The following is a 13877-nucleotide window of genomic DNA, read 5'->3' on the forward strand; positions in this document are numbered from 1 at the left end:
GATTTAAGAGAGCTAGACATCTAGGAATTATTTAATTAAAAACATAAAAGTTTGTTCTAAGATTCCACTGAGGAGTTTTTTTGTATGACAAACACATAACAGAAGTCCGGCAATTTGCAATTTTCACAAAGAGATTTTTCTGATGATATTTTAACAATGACTCAAACACTTTAGATAGAATCTTAATAACACATGCTTGAATTCTAAGAACTTAGATATGAATTTAGATTATGCTTTGTTCACTTCCTAAGTCTTTCCTGGCCATCAGGGGAATCTATCTATGGCCTCTATTGCTTGTTAAACACCAAAAGGAAATGAGGGCAGAGTGGGCTCCACAGATACCAGAACAGTACTCTAAGTGAAGTGGAGTGTGTGTGTGTGTGCACACACGCGCGCGCCTGTACATGTGTGCATGTGTTGAATATTCTCAGGCACTATGAAGCAAACAAAAAAAAATTACAACTATTTTAGATGGAAAGTTTTCTTTATTAGCAAAGCTTCCAGGGATCTAGAAGACAACTGAAGTCCATGATTAAGGAAGAAAAATGATCAAACACTGGGATGAGGAGAAATAAGGGGGAAAGGAATGAAAACAGAATATTCAAAGAAGCTGGAAATACTATAAAAATTCCCCCAGATAATTGCCAAGTTTCTGGGCTTTATATCCTGCCCTCTTTATCTCTTGTCTCAGCAAACTGAGTAAACTCAGTAAACATGTCTCAGCACATGACAAATTCAGAGGGCCTGAATCAAACTTAAAGCTCTTATGTTCGATAAATAAGCATAAAATAAGTTCTTAGGATATTTCTTCAATCTTTGCACATTTCAATAATATCCAATTTTTCCTCCTTTTTTTTAGAGTTACTAATATGAACAGTAAAATTTCACTAATTTTTTGAATAAAAGAAAAAAGTACCAAGAATATATTGTCAGGTCTAGCGGTTAGGATTCAGCACTCCCACCACTGTGGCCCAGGTTCAATTACCAGGCAAGGAACTGGCCAATTTAGATTCAGAGGCTCATGGCAACAGTTGCTATGGGCCTTGGTCCGTTCCAGAGATTTTTTTCTGTGACCTTGGTACAGGGCTCCACACTGTGACCTTGGTATAGGGCTCCACATACATGATCAAATTATGGACACAGGTTAAGACAAATAGTCATCTTAATGATCTCACAAAGTTCAGCTAAATATCACCTCCTCTTTGAAGCCCTCTTTGGGTCATACCACTCAAAGAATTCTCTTTGGTTTCCCTGGGATCTCTGTTTTTAATCATCTTTATTTGAAAAGAACTGCTTTATGTTGTAGTTATTCAATACCAGTCTTATCTCCATGACTAAATAATGACTACATTGATTTCACAAATATTTATTAAATGCCTACTATGTAGCAGGAATTATGTGAGGTGCTGAGCATACAAGGATTAAAAATCAGAGTCAGTTCCTGATCTTGTGGCATTTACAATTCTGAGAGCAAAGGTGTCAAACACTCTTAGACTCCCATAGATCCTAGTCAAATGTCATATCACAAATTATCAAAGGAAGCTTGAATTTCTGAGATAATAATTAAAATAGCACAATATCTGGCATCTCTTCATGTGGATCCCTAACACACAGACAGGGTTTGTTAACAATGGGTCAAATGAACCAGTGATTTATCTGTAGCATCCTCCAGCATAAACCACATCACCAAGAACGGTCCATAGACTTGATCATGCTGGGGACACATTTTCAATTTTATGATTAAATTTTTCTGAATAAACTGATAATTTATTCTTTTTTTTGATAATTTATTCTTAATTCAAGGTTGGAGTTCTGTAGGTTTGTGTCAGAATAAACTATAAAATCACCATTATTAACCAATCATTGATTTGAATTTTGAAAGGGCTAATCCATCCATTTCAAAGATATTCAATAAAAATAATCAAATGATTTCAATCACATATACACACAAAGCCCTCACTAAGTAAATACCCATAAAAACTGACAGACAATAAAATTTCCATAGTAGGTACTAAGATTATTAAAATGAACTAGTCAGTCATGCTAAAGGGCACACTTCTTACATGTGTAAACAGACTTCTAAAATAAAACAGACTATATATTTACTGCACAAGTTAGTGTTAGTCACTCAGTTGTGTCCAACTCTTTCTGATCCCATGGACTGTTGCCTGCCAGGCTCCTCTGTTAATGGAATTCTCCAGGCAAGAATACAGGAGTGGGTAGCCATTCCCTCCTCCAGGGGACCTTCCCAACCCAGGGATCGAACCCAGGTCTCCCACATTGCAGGCAGATTCTTTACCATCTGAGCCACAAGGGAAGCAAAAGTTAAATCAACCATTTATAAACGATCAGCATTACTGGCCAGACATTTTTTCCATAATACATTTAAAAATACCAACAATAAATAACTAGGGACAAAAAAATTTTATGGTAAACATATGACCTATATTTTTCAGCAACATGCAGTTCTTGGTTTGTGGTTTTTGTCTACTGACAATGACCAGGAAAATGCTTTTTTATGCTTTTTAAAATAAACATTTTTAATAAACAGTAATAAGAAACTGAAGATTCTCAAAAACATTATTTTCATTTTAGTTAACTGTGCTGACTGTAACCATAAAAAATGTCTAATTAAAGAAACATATGTACAATCTTGGAAACATAAGAGACATAAGAATGAAAATAAAAATGAAAATCATGCACTCATCCATGATATGGTGTCACTGCTGTTAAAAAACATGTTGAAAGGTCTTCGCTTTCACTATTTTAGGTGGATATTTTTCTCTATATTTTTAAATCAGAATTATGGTTTTCTAAAGCATATATTAAAAACATTCCCACCTAAATCTGCATGAGAGTAGAAAACCACTGTGCATTTGAAAGGCACAATCAATTTTACTCATTAAATAAATGAATGGATGAATGACCATTAAAATTTCACTTCTATGATTACTATCTGGTGATTTATTGCCAAGTTCTGATGTAAACAAAAGGAGTAAAATTCAATCACTTGTTATGCTAGAAATCTGTCATAGAAGTCCACTGTTACTTCCTTTATATTTATATATGAAGATACACCTTGTGTCCGGAATTTGTTTTAGAAGTTTGAATTTTTTTTTTTTTTTTTTCATTTATTTGGCTGCACCAGATCTTAGTTGCAGCATGTGGGATCTAGTTCCCTGGCGAGGAATCGAACCTCTGCCCCCTGCATTGGAAGCTCAGTCTTAACCACTGGGCCAGCAGGGAAGTCCCCATAAAAGTGTTAATTTAACTTTTAACTTTTAAAATATTCTGTCTGTATGCTGAGTTCCAAAGGGAAAACATGATTGTGAAAAGCGCTACCTTTGTTAAAAAAAAAAAATGTTTTAAGCAAAAAAGCTCTGTTAAATAAAGAATGAGGGCAATCATTTGCCTTTGAATTCTCTTCTACCAAAGTCAAAGATCTGGGCACTTAAGGAAGCATGGTTGTTTACCTGACTGACCTCTCCACCGGAGAGGGTCTAAAAGCTACCCTGTTGTTTATGGAATGACTTCAAAGTTTAAGAAATGGTCGACCTTTCAGCTTAAAATAGACTTTATGTTCACCACTTCAGAAGCTGTCTTTGTGCTCCAGCTGATTTCAAGTTCCATAACATGGCACTACTAACCCTCAGACTTTCCAAAACAACTCAGTATTCAAGATTATACTGTCTTCTTCCTCCTCTTTAAAGACACATGCAAATATCCAATGGATTTTTAGATACTTTTATCATAGTAACAAATGCTGTAGCCAAAACAGAGCTAAATTTATACACCTAGTTATAGCAGAAAATAATGGCTGTTACTTGGAAGAGTTCTATCTAGAAGAGACTAAAGATAAATTACAAATTAATGTAAATATAAGTCAGCTGTAACCGTTCCTTGTTTCATCTGAGTCTCTACTGATTAAACTTTCCTATTAAGGGGAAGATTTTCTAAACTACGATAAGAACAGAAAAATTAAATAAGTAAAAGAAGAAAAAATTAACAGTCAAATTTGCAAACATTTAAATATTAAAAATTTTAAGCAGAAAAAAAAATCAGAAAGGGAAATTCAAGGGACTGTAATTGGGAAAAATAAACATAGGACTTCACACAGTCTTGTTCATTTATCTGAGGGATTAAGTCAGAATTATAAATGGTGTGACCCACCATTCCCCTACCTGATATCCATCATTGAACATGGAAACAAAACTCACTGAACTGAGCAAAATCAAACATGAACTAAAAATAATAGGAGTCCCGATCTTTAGCCACTCTGGCTAAGCAACTGTTATGACACTTGGCAGTCACTGCTTCAATGGGTGCTCACCTGAGCGTTTTCTCAAACCTTAGCAAGCTGGTGTTGATTCTTGGTAGGTCCTGAGAAGAACCCTCAAACCAAAGGCAGTAATCACTTAAATATATGTGTACAGACATACATGATCACACACACTTGTCATTCACTGAACTCTGAACTTCGAGCAGAACAGATAATGAAACGACGAGTACTTTTCACTGATTCTCCTGTCCCACCCATCCTAGGAATTCTGTCATGCTCACTCCCACAGTGTGGTATCAGACCGTTGATCAAGGTGATGTACCCAAAATACCTAATGTCAGAAGTGTCAAGGCTAGGACTTCCAAAACTAGGTTGAATTAACACCATACACAAAAATAAACTCAAAACTGATTAAAGACCTAAATGTAAGACCACATACCATAAAACTTCAGTGGAAAACAGAGAAAACTCTTTGACATAAATCGCAGCCATATCTTTTTTGAGCCATCTCCTAGAGCAATGGAAATAAAAGCAAAAATAAACAAATGGGACCTTATTAATGCAAAAGCTTTTCAACAGCAAACGAAACCATAGGCAAAACAAAATGACAGCCCACAGAATGGGAGAAAATATTTGCAAGTGATGCGACTGACAAGATTCAGGCTCCAAAATTTACAAAGAGTTCAAGTGGCTCAATATCCAAAACACAAACAAACCAGTCAAAAAATGGGCAGAAGACCTAAGTAGATATTTCCCCAAAGAAGACCCAAAGACGGCCAAGGGGCACATGAAAAAGATACTCAAATCACTAATTATTAGAGAAATGCAAATCAAAACTATACTGAGATATCACTTCACACCACTCAGATCGGCAATCATCAAAAAAAAATCTACAAACAATAAATGCTGGAGAAGATGTGCAGAGATGGGAACCCTCCTACACTGTAGGTGGGAATATAAATTGGTGTATCCATTATGGAGGACCATAAGAAGATTCCTTAAAAAAACAAAAATAGAGCTACCATATGATCCAGCAATCCCACTCCTGAGCATATACCTGGAGAAAAACATGGTTTGAAATGGTACATTCACACCAATGTTCATTGCAGCATTATTTACAATAGTCAAGACGTGGAAGCAACCTAAATGTCCAGTGAAAGATGAATGGATAAAGAAAATGTGGCACATATATACAATGATGTATTACTCAGCCATCAAAAAGAATGAAATAATGCCATTTGCAGCAACATGGAAGGACCTGGAGATTATCATACTAAGTAAAGTAATTCAGAAATAGAAAACCAAGTATTACAATATCATTTACATGTGAAGTCTAAAAAAAAATGATACCACTATACTTATTTACAAAACAGAAACCGACTCACCTACTCAGAGAATGAATTTATGGTTACCAGGCAGAAAGGAAGGGAGGAATAGATTGGGAGTTTGGGACTGACATACACACAGTAGTATATATAAAATGGACAACCAACAAGGATATACAGTTCCCTACAGCACAGGGAACACTGCCCAATATTCTGTAATAACCTAATTGGGAAAAGAATTTGAAAAAAAATTATACATGTACATGTATAACTAAATCACTTTGCTGTACATCTGAAACACACCATTATTAATCAACTATGCTCCAATATAAAATAAAAAATAAAAAAAAAACAAGTATCAATGACTAGTGAAGTAAATCTCAATATAAAGAAAATAAAGGAAGGGGAAAGAGACAATTAACACTGCATTTGGTGCAAATAAAATCACCATCCTCAAAAAAACTACAAATCACAAATGCTGGAGAGGACGTGGAGGAAAGGGAACCCTCCTACACTGTTGGGAATATAAGTTGGTACAGCCACTATGGAAAACAGTATGGAGGTTCCTCAGAAAACTAAAAATTACCATGTGATCCAGCAATTCCACTCCTGGGCATATATCCAGAACGAACTATAATTCAAAATGATACATGAGCTATGTTCATAGCAGCACTGTTCACAGCAGCCAAGACGTGGAAGCAACCTAAATGTCCATCAATAGATGGGCTGATAAAGAAGATGTGGCATATACATGCAATGGAATATTACTCAGCCATGAAAAAGAATTATATAATGCCATCTGCAGCAACACAGATGGACCTAGAGATTATCATACTAAGAGAAATCAGAAAGAGAAAGACACAGACTTCCCTGGTGATTCAGCCAGTAAGACTCTGCCTTCCAATGCAGGGGGTGCCGGTTCAAACCCTGGTCAGGGAGTTAAGATCCAACATGCCTCAGAGCCAAAAACCAAAACAAAAAACAAGAGCAACATTGTAACAAATTCAACAAAGACTTTTAAAATGGTCCACATCAAAAAATATTTTTTAAAAAAAAGAGAGAAAGGTAAATACCACATATTATATCACTTATATGTGGAAACTAAAATCTAAAATGTGACAGAAATTAACAGAAACAGTCTTCTGGACATAGAGAACAAACTTGTGGTTGCCAAGGCAGAGGAGTTGGGGGAGGGATAAAGTGGGAGGTTGGGGTTAGCAGATGTAAGCTTTTATATAGAAAATGAATAAACAACAAGGTTCTACTATATAGAACAGAGAACTATCCTATGATAAACCATAATGGAAAAGAATATTAGAAAACTATATATATATATATATATATATATATGCATAACTGAATCACTTAGCTGTAAAGTAGAAATTAAAACATTGTAAATCAACTATACCTCAACTTTAAAAATTAAAAAAAAAAACAAAAGCAACACCACATTTGAAACTGTACAGCATGTCCCCAAACTCCTTCACTTTTAAAAGAAAAATAAAAACCATAACGTTAAAGTGTACAGTAGCAAAAAAATCGTTTCTTTAAAATATATTCACCATCTTTATCCAACAAGATTTAACAGTTTTCCTTAAGTCAACATAAGTGTTTCTTAAAAAGATATTTAGATGAAAAATTAAGTTAGAAAATATAAACCAGGCCCCTTTGTTACCAATACAAGCCGGAAGAACAATACTCTACCTTATTTAGCAACAACTCAGGATTCAGAAACATCAGGTAAATCCTGGTTAAAGGATAATTGTGGGGAGGTGGGTGGGCGGGAGGGAAATGCAAACCTTTGCAATAGGAACAGTCTAATTTCTCAGACTGAGAAACTGAACTTAAAAGCTAGGTCACAGAGCCTACAAAAATCTTACCACATTTCCAGTTGGAAAGGCCTCTAAAAGGGCCTACTGAACACTAACAGAATGAAAACCTGTAATTTTTTTTCCAGCTGAAAATTCATGACTTTATTGCAAAAAATTCCCAAAAGCCAAATAATGTGTATCCTCTCAAATTTCCACACTAGATACTAAAATCAGATATGATTTATCTGCAGATAAATAAATATCTATGAATTATCTTGTGATAATTAAGCTGAATTTGAAAAACCATCACACGACCAAAAGTGTGAAATAGATAAAGAGTAAAAACAGAAGTCAGAAACTTTCAGCCTCATTTTTAGCTCTTCCGCTGAGTTTTTAATATTACAATGGAACAAACTATGCTGGCTAACTAAATACAATGCCAACGTCTCCAATCAAGCTCTCTGATTCACTTTAACAATTCACATACCTTTGAAGAAACTTAAGGGCCACAAGAATACAAGCGTAATGTGGATTTTCCTACAAACTTTCTTTAAAAAAGGTGGGGGGGGCTCTTTCCTTTCTGTCTCTTTCATTCACTTTTATAATACCCTAGGGATGGGAGAAGCATATACTCTTACTCTCCACAAAGATATGCTGACATGAAAAGGGAGTAAATGATACGAACAAGGTTATAATTAGCAATAGACCTCAGACAACAGATCTCCCTCCAACTACAGAAGAGCAGAGAGATTCAATTTGAAGTATGCACTCTGTCTTTGATAGAAAAAGAGTATAAATATGATCCTACAACAATATAATGAAAAACTATAATGCTGTTTTGATATTTATGGCCCTAAAAAAGATGCAAGGTAACATATCTACCAGTTGTCTTCTACGCTAACAAAGTAGATGATGCTACTTTGCCTAGAGAACACTTCATGTCGCATGCACATAGGCTCCTGCCAGTTTTGTAACTCCTAAAACTCTCAGGCCACTGTAGTTCTATGAACTACATTGTACTCCAACTACTCCATGGACTCCATAAAGAAAAAGAACACTCCATCAAAGCACCAAGCTTCACCGGCGGCAGCATACCAAAGATCCACCCTCACCTTAGAATTGAGCTGCACAGAGGTCTTGTCATAGTAACCTCAAAAAGAATCTGTTTGTCAACAGAAAAATAATACTGCACAAACACACTCTAAAGCAACTCAACTTCCACAACACCAGCAAGAAATGTTGAATACAAATCTATACGCTACATTAAAGGTCAAGCTTCTTTCTCTCAAGGCTTAAAGACAACAATATATACCCAAAGAAATATACACCTGGCTGAGAATCTGGGGACAAGGCTACAGTTCCAGCTTTTAACATTAATGTCCTCTGCTTCATAGGTAAGTCACTTCATTTCTCTTCCCCTCCATTTCTCCATCTCCAAATTGAGCAGGAGAGACACTAAAAGCGCCTAAGTAGGTAGTTACCAAACACATTCCTCTGCTGAAAGTGTGTATTAGTCGCTCAGCCATGTCCGATTCTTTGAAACCCCATGGACTGTAGCTGGCCAGACTCCTCTGTCCATGGAATTCTCCAGACAAGAATACTGGAGTGGGTTGCCATTCCCTTCTCTAGAGGATCTTCCCAACCCAGGCACTGAACCCGAGTCTCCCGCAGAGCAGGTAGATTCATTACCATCTGAGCCACCAGGAAAGCCCTCTTTTGCTGAATAAGACCCTACAAAAACATGGCTTTTTATTTGACTAGGTTTTGTACTTTATTCCTAATCCTTTTTATTATTTTGTCCAAGAGTGTCACTATTGCTCACAGTTACCAAGGGAGTGATAATTACAATAGCAAACATTTTATACAACTGCTCCCGTGCCTGGTGTTATACTAAACACTTCTTAGCACAATCTAAGTGTTAATTCACTTCTTAGCACAATCCTATGAGGTAGTGACCATGATCTTCCCATTTTCAGGGTGAGGAAACTGAGATGCAATTATACAACTTGCCCAGGGTCATCAGGTTCATAAGAAGAAAAGCAGAGATTTGACCCCAGGCCCCTCCACCTTAACCACCATGTTACCCCCACAAAGAGAGTCCACAGTGGAGAAGGGTGAGGGGCAGCAGAGTTCATCTGCAAAATGTCGTTGGGGGCCCAAACACTGACCTTGAGCTGTGAACTCTCCCAGAAACAAATGGCAGCTTATGATTTACAAACTCAGCACCAAGCACGTGTCACATCTTTTTTTTTTATCTTCCATGTTTTAGTTTCACAATAAATTAACACTGATCTTAAAGGAATTACATTAAATCTACCTCCCTTCTTTCACTCATGAGAGGAGATGCACAAGCAACAGAAATTCAGAAAAACAAAAAACTCTGGAATTTGGGGCTCCCGTGTCGCCTGTCAGGGAGACACCACCCTGTTAATGGCATGGCTCAAAGTCACCGTCCAAGGACATGTTAAGTCGTGTGCCCTAAAATCTAACACCAGAAGAAAAACAAAAGTGACCAGTCATAAGTGGAAACACCAGTTCCTCAGCCTAAAATCTCTAAGACTGGGGAGTCCAGCTACTGAGACGGCGGCAACAGCAACAAAAACGTGCCTATCAAAAGACAATGCAGTGCGCATTAAAACTACAGGCTGGTGTTCACCATCAGGACAGAGAGAAAATACTAGCAATCAAGGAAGTCCTCTCTACCCAGCTAGCACAGGTTATGTTTATATACCTACTTCCCCCATTCAAGAATCAACTTCAATCTCAAGAGCCATGCACTTGGCTGCGTCCCAGCAGAGGCTGAGCATTTCTGCGGGCCCAGGCCCGGGGAGGGCAGAAAGCAGGTGTGAGTTCTAGAACCCAGAAGCCCCCAGGACGCCCCCGAGGCCGGGCGAGTTCCCGTTTGGCACGGCCAAAAGGAAATTACTTCAGCGAAGCGGGGACAGTGAGCTCCTCCCGCAGGGCAAAGCCACACTCCTCCCGCTCGCCTCATCGCCCAAGTCTCACGTCCAAGGCCACAGACTTTAATCCACTGCTCTTACAAACCCGGCCGTGAGGGACAGGGGCTTGCAACGATGGGGAGAGGAGCCGTGTTGTTTGCGTTGGGTTCCCCCCCCCACCTACCCACCCACCCACCTATAAGGGTTAAAAAAAAAAAAAAAAAATTTTTTTTTTTTTTTTAATCAAAACAACCCACGGAGAGGCCAACGAAGACTTCGTCTGGCCTGCGTTCGGGCTTCTGAATCACTTCCTCCTTTTCAGATGCGTCTGAGCTCGAGATTACGAAGTTGCTGAGAAAGTCCTGCCTCCACCGGCAGCTTCCTGCGAGCGCGCCAGCCGAGCGCAGCGCGCTGTCCGCGGGCACAGAGGCTGTCCGCGGGCACAGAGCCTGCCCGGCCACCCCAGGCGAAGGGGATGAGCTCCGAGGGAACCGAGCGCCAGCGCTCCGCAGCCCGCGCTCCCCGGCCGGCGCCCCGGCTTACCCCAGCGTGTTGATGAAACCGTTGACCGAGCCCTCCGCGTACAGGGACACGATGTCCCCTATGTAGAGGAAGCTGGACATTTTATCGGACATGCTGCTTCATGCTCCGAAGAAGACGTCCCCTTCTCTTCTCAGCACCCGCGCCGCCCTCTCGGGGGAGCCGCAGCGGCAGAGGCGGAACGGAGCGCCCGCCTGCAGCCCAGAACAGCGGCGGCGGCGGCGGCGGCGGCGGGCACGGCCAGAGGGATAGAGCTGCGCCGGGAGAGCCGCCAGGATCGGAGCCGCAGCTCCGGAGACCCCGCGACGCGCGCCGCTCGGACGCCGGGAGAGCCGCAGCCGCCGCCTCCCCGGCAGGTTTCCTGTTCCTTTCAGAACTTTTCTCTCCGACACCTTTGCTCCTCCTCCTCGCTCCTCCGCTCCCGCCTCCGCGAAGCCTCCGCGCTCCGCGCGCCTCCGCGGCGGTCCCCGCCGCCTGGCCCGAGCTGCTGCTTGCAGAGCCTTTGGGTCCCCTCGGGGAAATTTTTGGACCAGGTGGTGGTGCCCATTGGGCGAAGGGAAGCCGAGGAGCGTGGGGACAAGGAGGCGGAGGCCAATCAGGCAGCGGCGGCGGGGGGCGGAGCCCGGCCAGGGAGGGACGACTTTAGGGGGCGGGGGACCCGGCCACCCGGGAAGCCGCGGCGCGCGCGCACCGGACGCGGGGAGGCGCTGGAGGGGCGACAGCGGGGCCCCCGAGCCGGGAAGCTGTCGCCCGAGAGCCGACCTGGAGTGGCCAGACTTGGGATGCGACGGTTCCCGCCTGGGAAGGCGAAGGACAGCGGGGTCCAGACCCGTTCCCGCGTCTTAAAGGGGGCGGGGAGCATGAGAATTGGCGATGGGGCGGGCGCGTTGGACCCGAGCTGAGTGAGACAACCTCACGCCTGCAGTTGAAAAGGAGGAGTCAGGGTGGGGTGGATGCGTGGAATGGGGACTTTGCTGACAGGGGGAGAGAAAGGAGGGTGTTGAAATAAAGGAAAAAATAGAACTTTTTCCAAATACACAATAAGGAAAGAAAATAGGAGGGAAAAGGAGGGAGACGAGGGAGAGGGAAGGGTTTGTCTCCATGTGGAGTTAGTAGTTTAGGTTTTTGTCTCTAGTATTCGTGTAAGGCGTTAGTGAAACTTGACCCGTCAGCAGATGTCCAGGTAGACGCGAGGGAAAAGTCGCTTGGCCGAGCCAGCAATTGTTTAGCCAACCGTAAGCAGCGAAACCTTCTGTTAACCCTCGGAGGCCGCGCCTCCTGCTCTTAATCCCAAACCCAGGTTTAACCTTCCACCTCCGGAGCCCGCTGTCACCCTCTCACTGACAGCCTCGGTTTGTTTCCTTTTTAAAGCTTCTGACTCTCAAAGTTCCAACGGTCATGAATGAAACTGGCAGCGGGACACGCTTCCACACCTTCTTTGTTGTTTTTGTTAACTCTCGTCTAATCATTTTAAAAGACTTTGGTCCTATCCTTACGGAAGAACTGGAAAAGGCAAACTTGGGCAGCAGTTAGGACACTAGCCACCCAATCAAAGAATTTCGACCTAAGTCATCCCCCCAGAGCAAGGTTTGCCGAAAGGTGAAGGGACTCAGGGCGCACAAAGAGGTGTGTGCCAAATTGTGCAACTGATGGAAATTTAAATTTACAGTTCAAGGCTGTCTTACATTTTGAAGATGGTTTGGGTTGACACTTATATAATGGAATGTAAAGCTGCTTCTGCAAAGTTGCTTTAGTCGTGTCGGATTCTTTAAGACCCCATAGTCTGTAGCCTACCAGGCTCCTGTGTCCATGGGATTCTACAGGCAAGAATGCTAGAGTGGGCTGCCATTTCCTTCTCCAGGGGATCTTGCCAACCTAGGAATGAAACCTGTGTCTCTTATGTCTCCTGCATTGGCAGGTGAGTTCTATACTGAAGGAATAAGCTTAATATTCAGACGTTTAGAAAACATGCAAGATAAAGAATTAAATGTCAGACACAGAATTCAGGAAATGTCAGTGCAAAGCCTGTATGTGTTGAGATAAACTGGACCCAGTCATTGTCCTACCATGTAACTGACAGATCTCCCTTTACTTCTGGGTTCTCCTTTGGAAATCATTACTTAGCAACTTAGAAATGCCTGTTGTGTGACAGAAGCTCTCTTCTGTCTACATGATACACTATTTTGATGTTGAGAGCCTCCCAGGCGTTGAACAGAGGAGCTATTTAAAAGCTTGAGATGGAACTTGATGAAGACCCTGAAAGTGGAGGTTTCTATTTATCCAAGAAGCCCATGGATTATATTCTGTGGTTTCCCATGTTGCACAGTCCTGTGTCAAATATCCAAATAGATGCTCCACTATTATTGGCCGAAGTCATGAATGTTTTTCTTTGTTTCCCCTAGGTACAAACTTATCAGTGAACAAGACATTATTAAACAAGTGAACAGGTACAGACGTCAAGTCACATGACTAAGATCAATGTCTTTTTTCCTCCTCACCCCATCCCCACCACCCACCATCCACTGAGGTGTCCTGTATAGTCTGAGACCTGAATCCAGTCACACTTCTCTTTAACATGAAATAGATGGTCAGTCAACCACCAAAGGGTCTTCTGTGTCTTAGCTATTCTGGCACTTCTATCCTTCATTTGCTGAGCTTGGAAACCTCGGAATCATTTTTGACTCCTCTCTCTCATGTCCCACATTCAGTTTACCAGCAAATCCTGTCAACTCAGGTTTCAAACTATAAACAAAATCCTACAACCCTGGTCCATGCCTCCATCATCTCTCTCCTGGATGACAGCAGACTGCTCACTGACCTCCTCTCTTCCACCATTGCACCTTTATGATCTATTCTCTACCAAGAAGCCAGACATTTGCTGTTAAAATAGAAATTAGGTCAAGCCTCTGCTCAAAACATTGCAGTGGCGTCCCATCTCAGAGTGAATTCTAAAGTCACTTCCATGGCCTTTAAGGCCCTACAT

The 13877-nt window shown here is 41.3% G+C and overlaps 1 protein-coding gene across 2 annotated transcripts in view; it reads right to left on the reverse strand.

The window, feature by feature from the left end:
• The window catches only part of ITPR2 (inositol 1,4,5-trisphosphate receptor type 2), a 559320-nt gene extending 548195 nt beyond the window's left edge, over positions 1–11125 (reverse strand). For both annotated transcript variants that reach the window (XM_043440936.1, XM_043440939.1), the window contains exon 1: positions 10898–11125. In XM_043440936.1, coding sequence (XP_043296871.1) covers positions 10898–10989 — 92 coding nt within the window. In that variant the 5' untranslated portion in view covers positions 10990–11125. The remainder of the gene's footprint in view (positions 1–10897) is intronic.
• Between the last annotated feature and the right edge of the window lie 2752 nt (positions 11126–13877).

This window comes from Cervus canadensis, chromosome 21 (genome assembly GCF_019320065.1).
Source record: "Cervus canadensis isolate Bull #8, Minnesota chromosome 21, ASM1932006v1, whole genome shotgun sequence".
Lineage (NCBI taxonomy): Eukaryota > Metazoa > Chordata > Mammalia > Artiodactyla > Cervidae > Cervus > Cervus canadensis.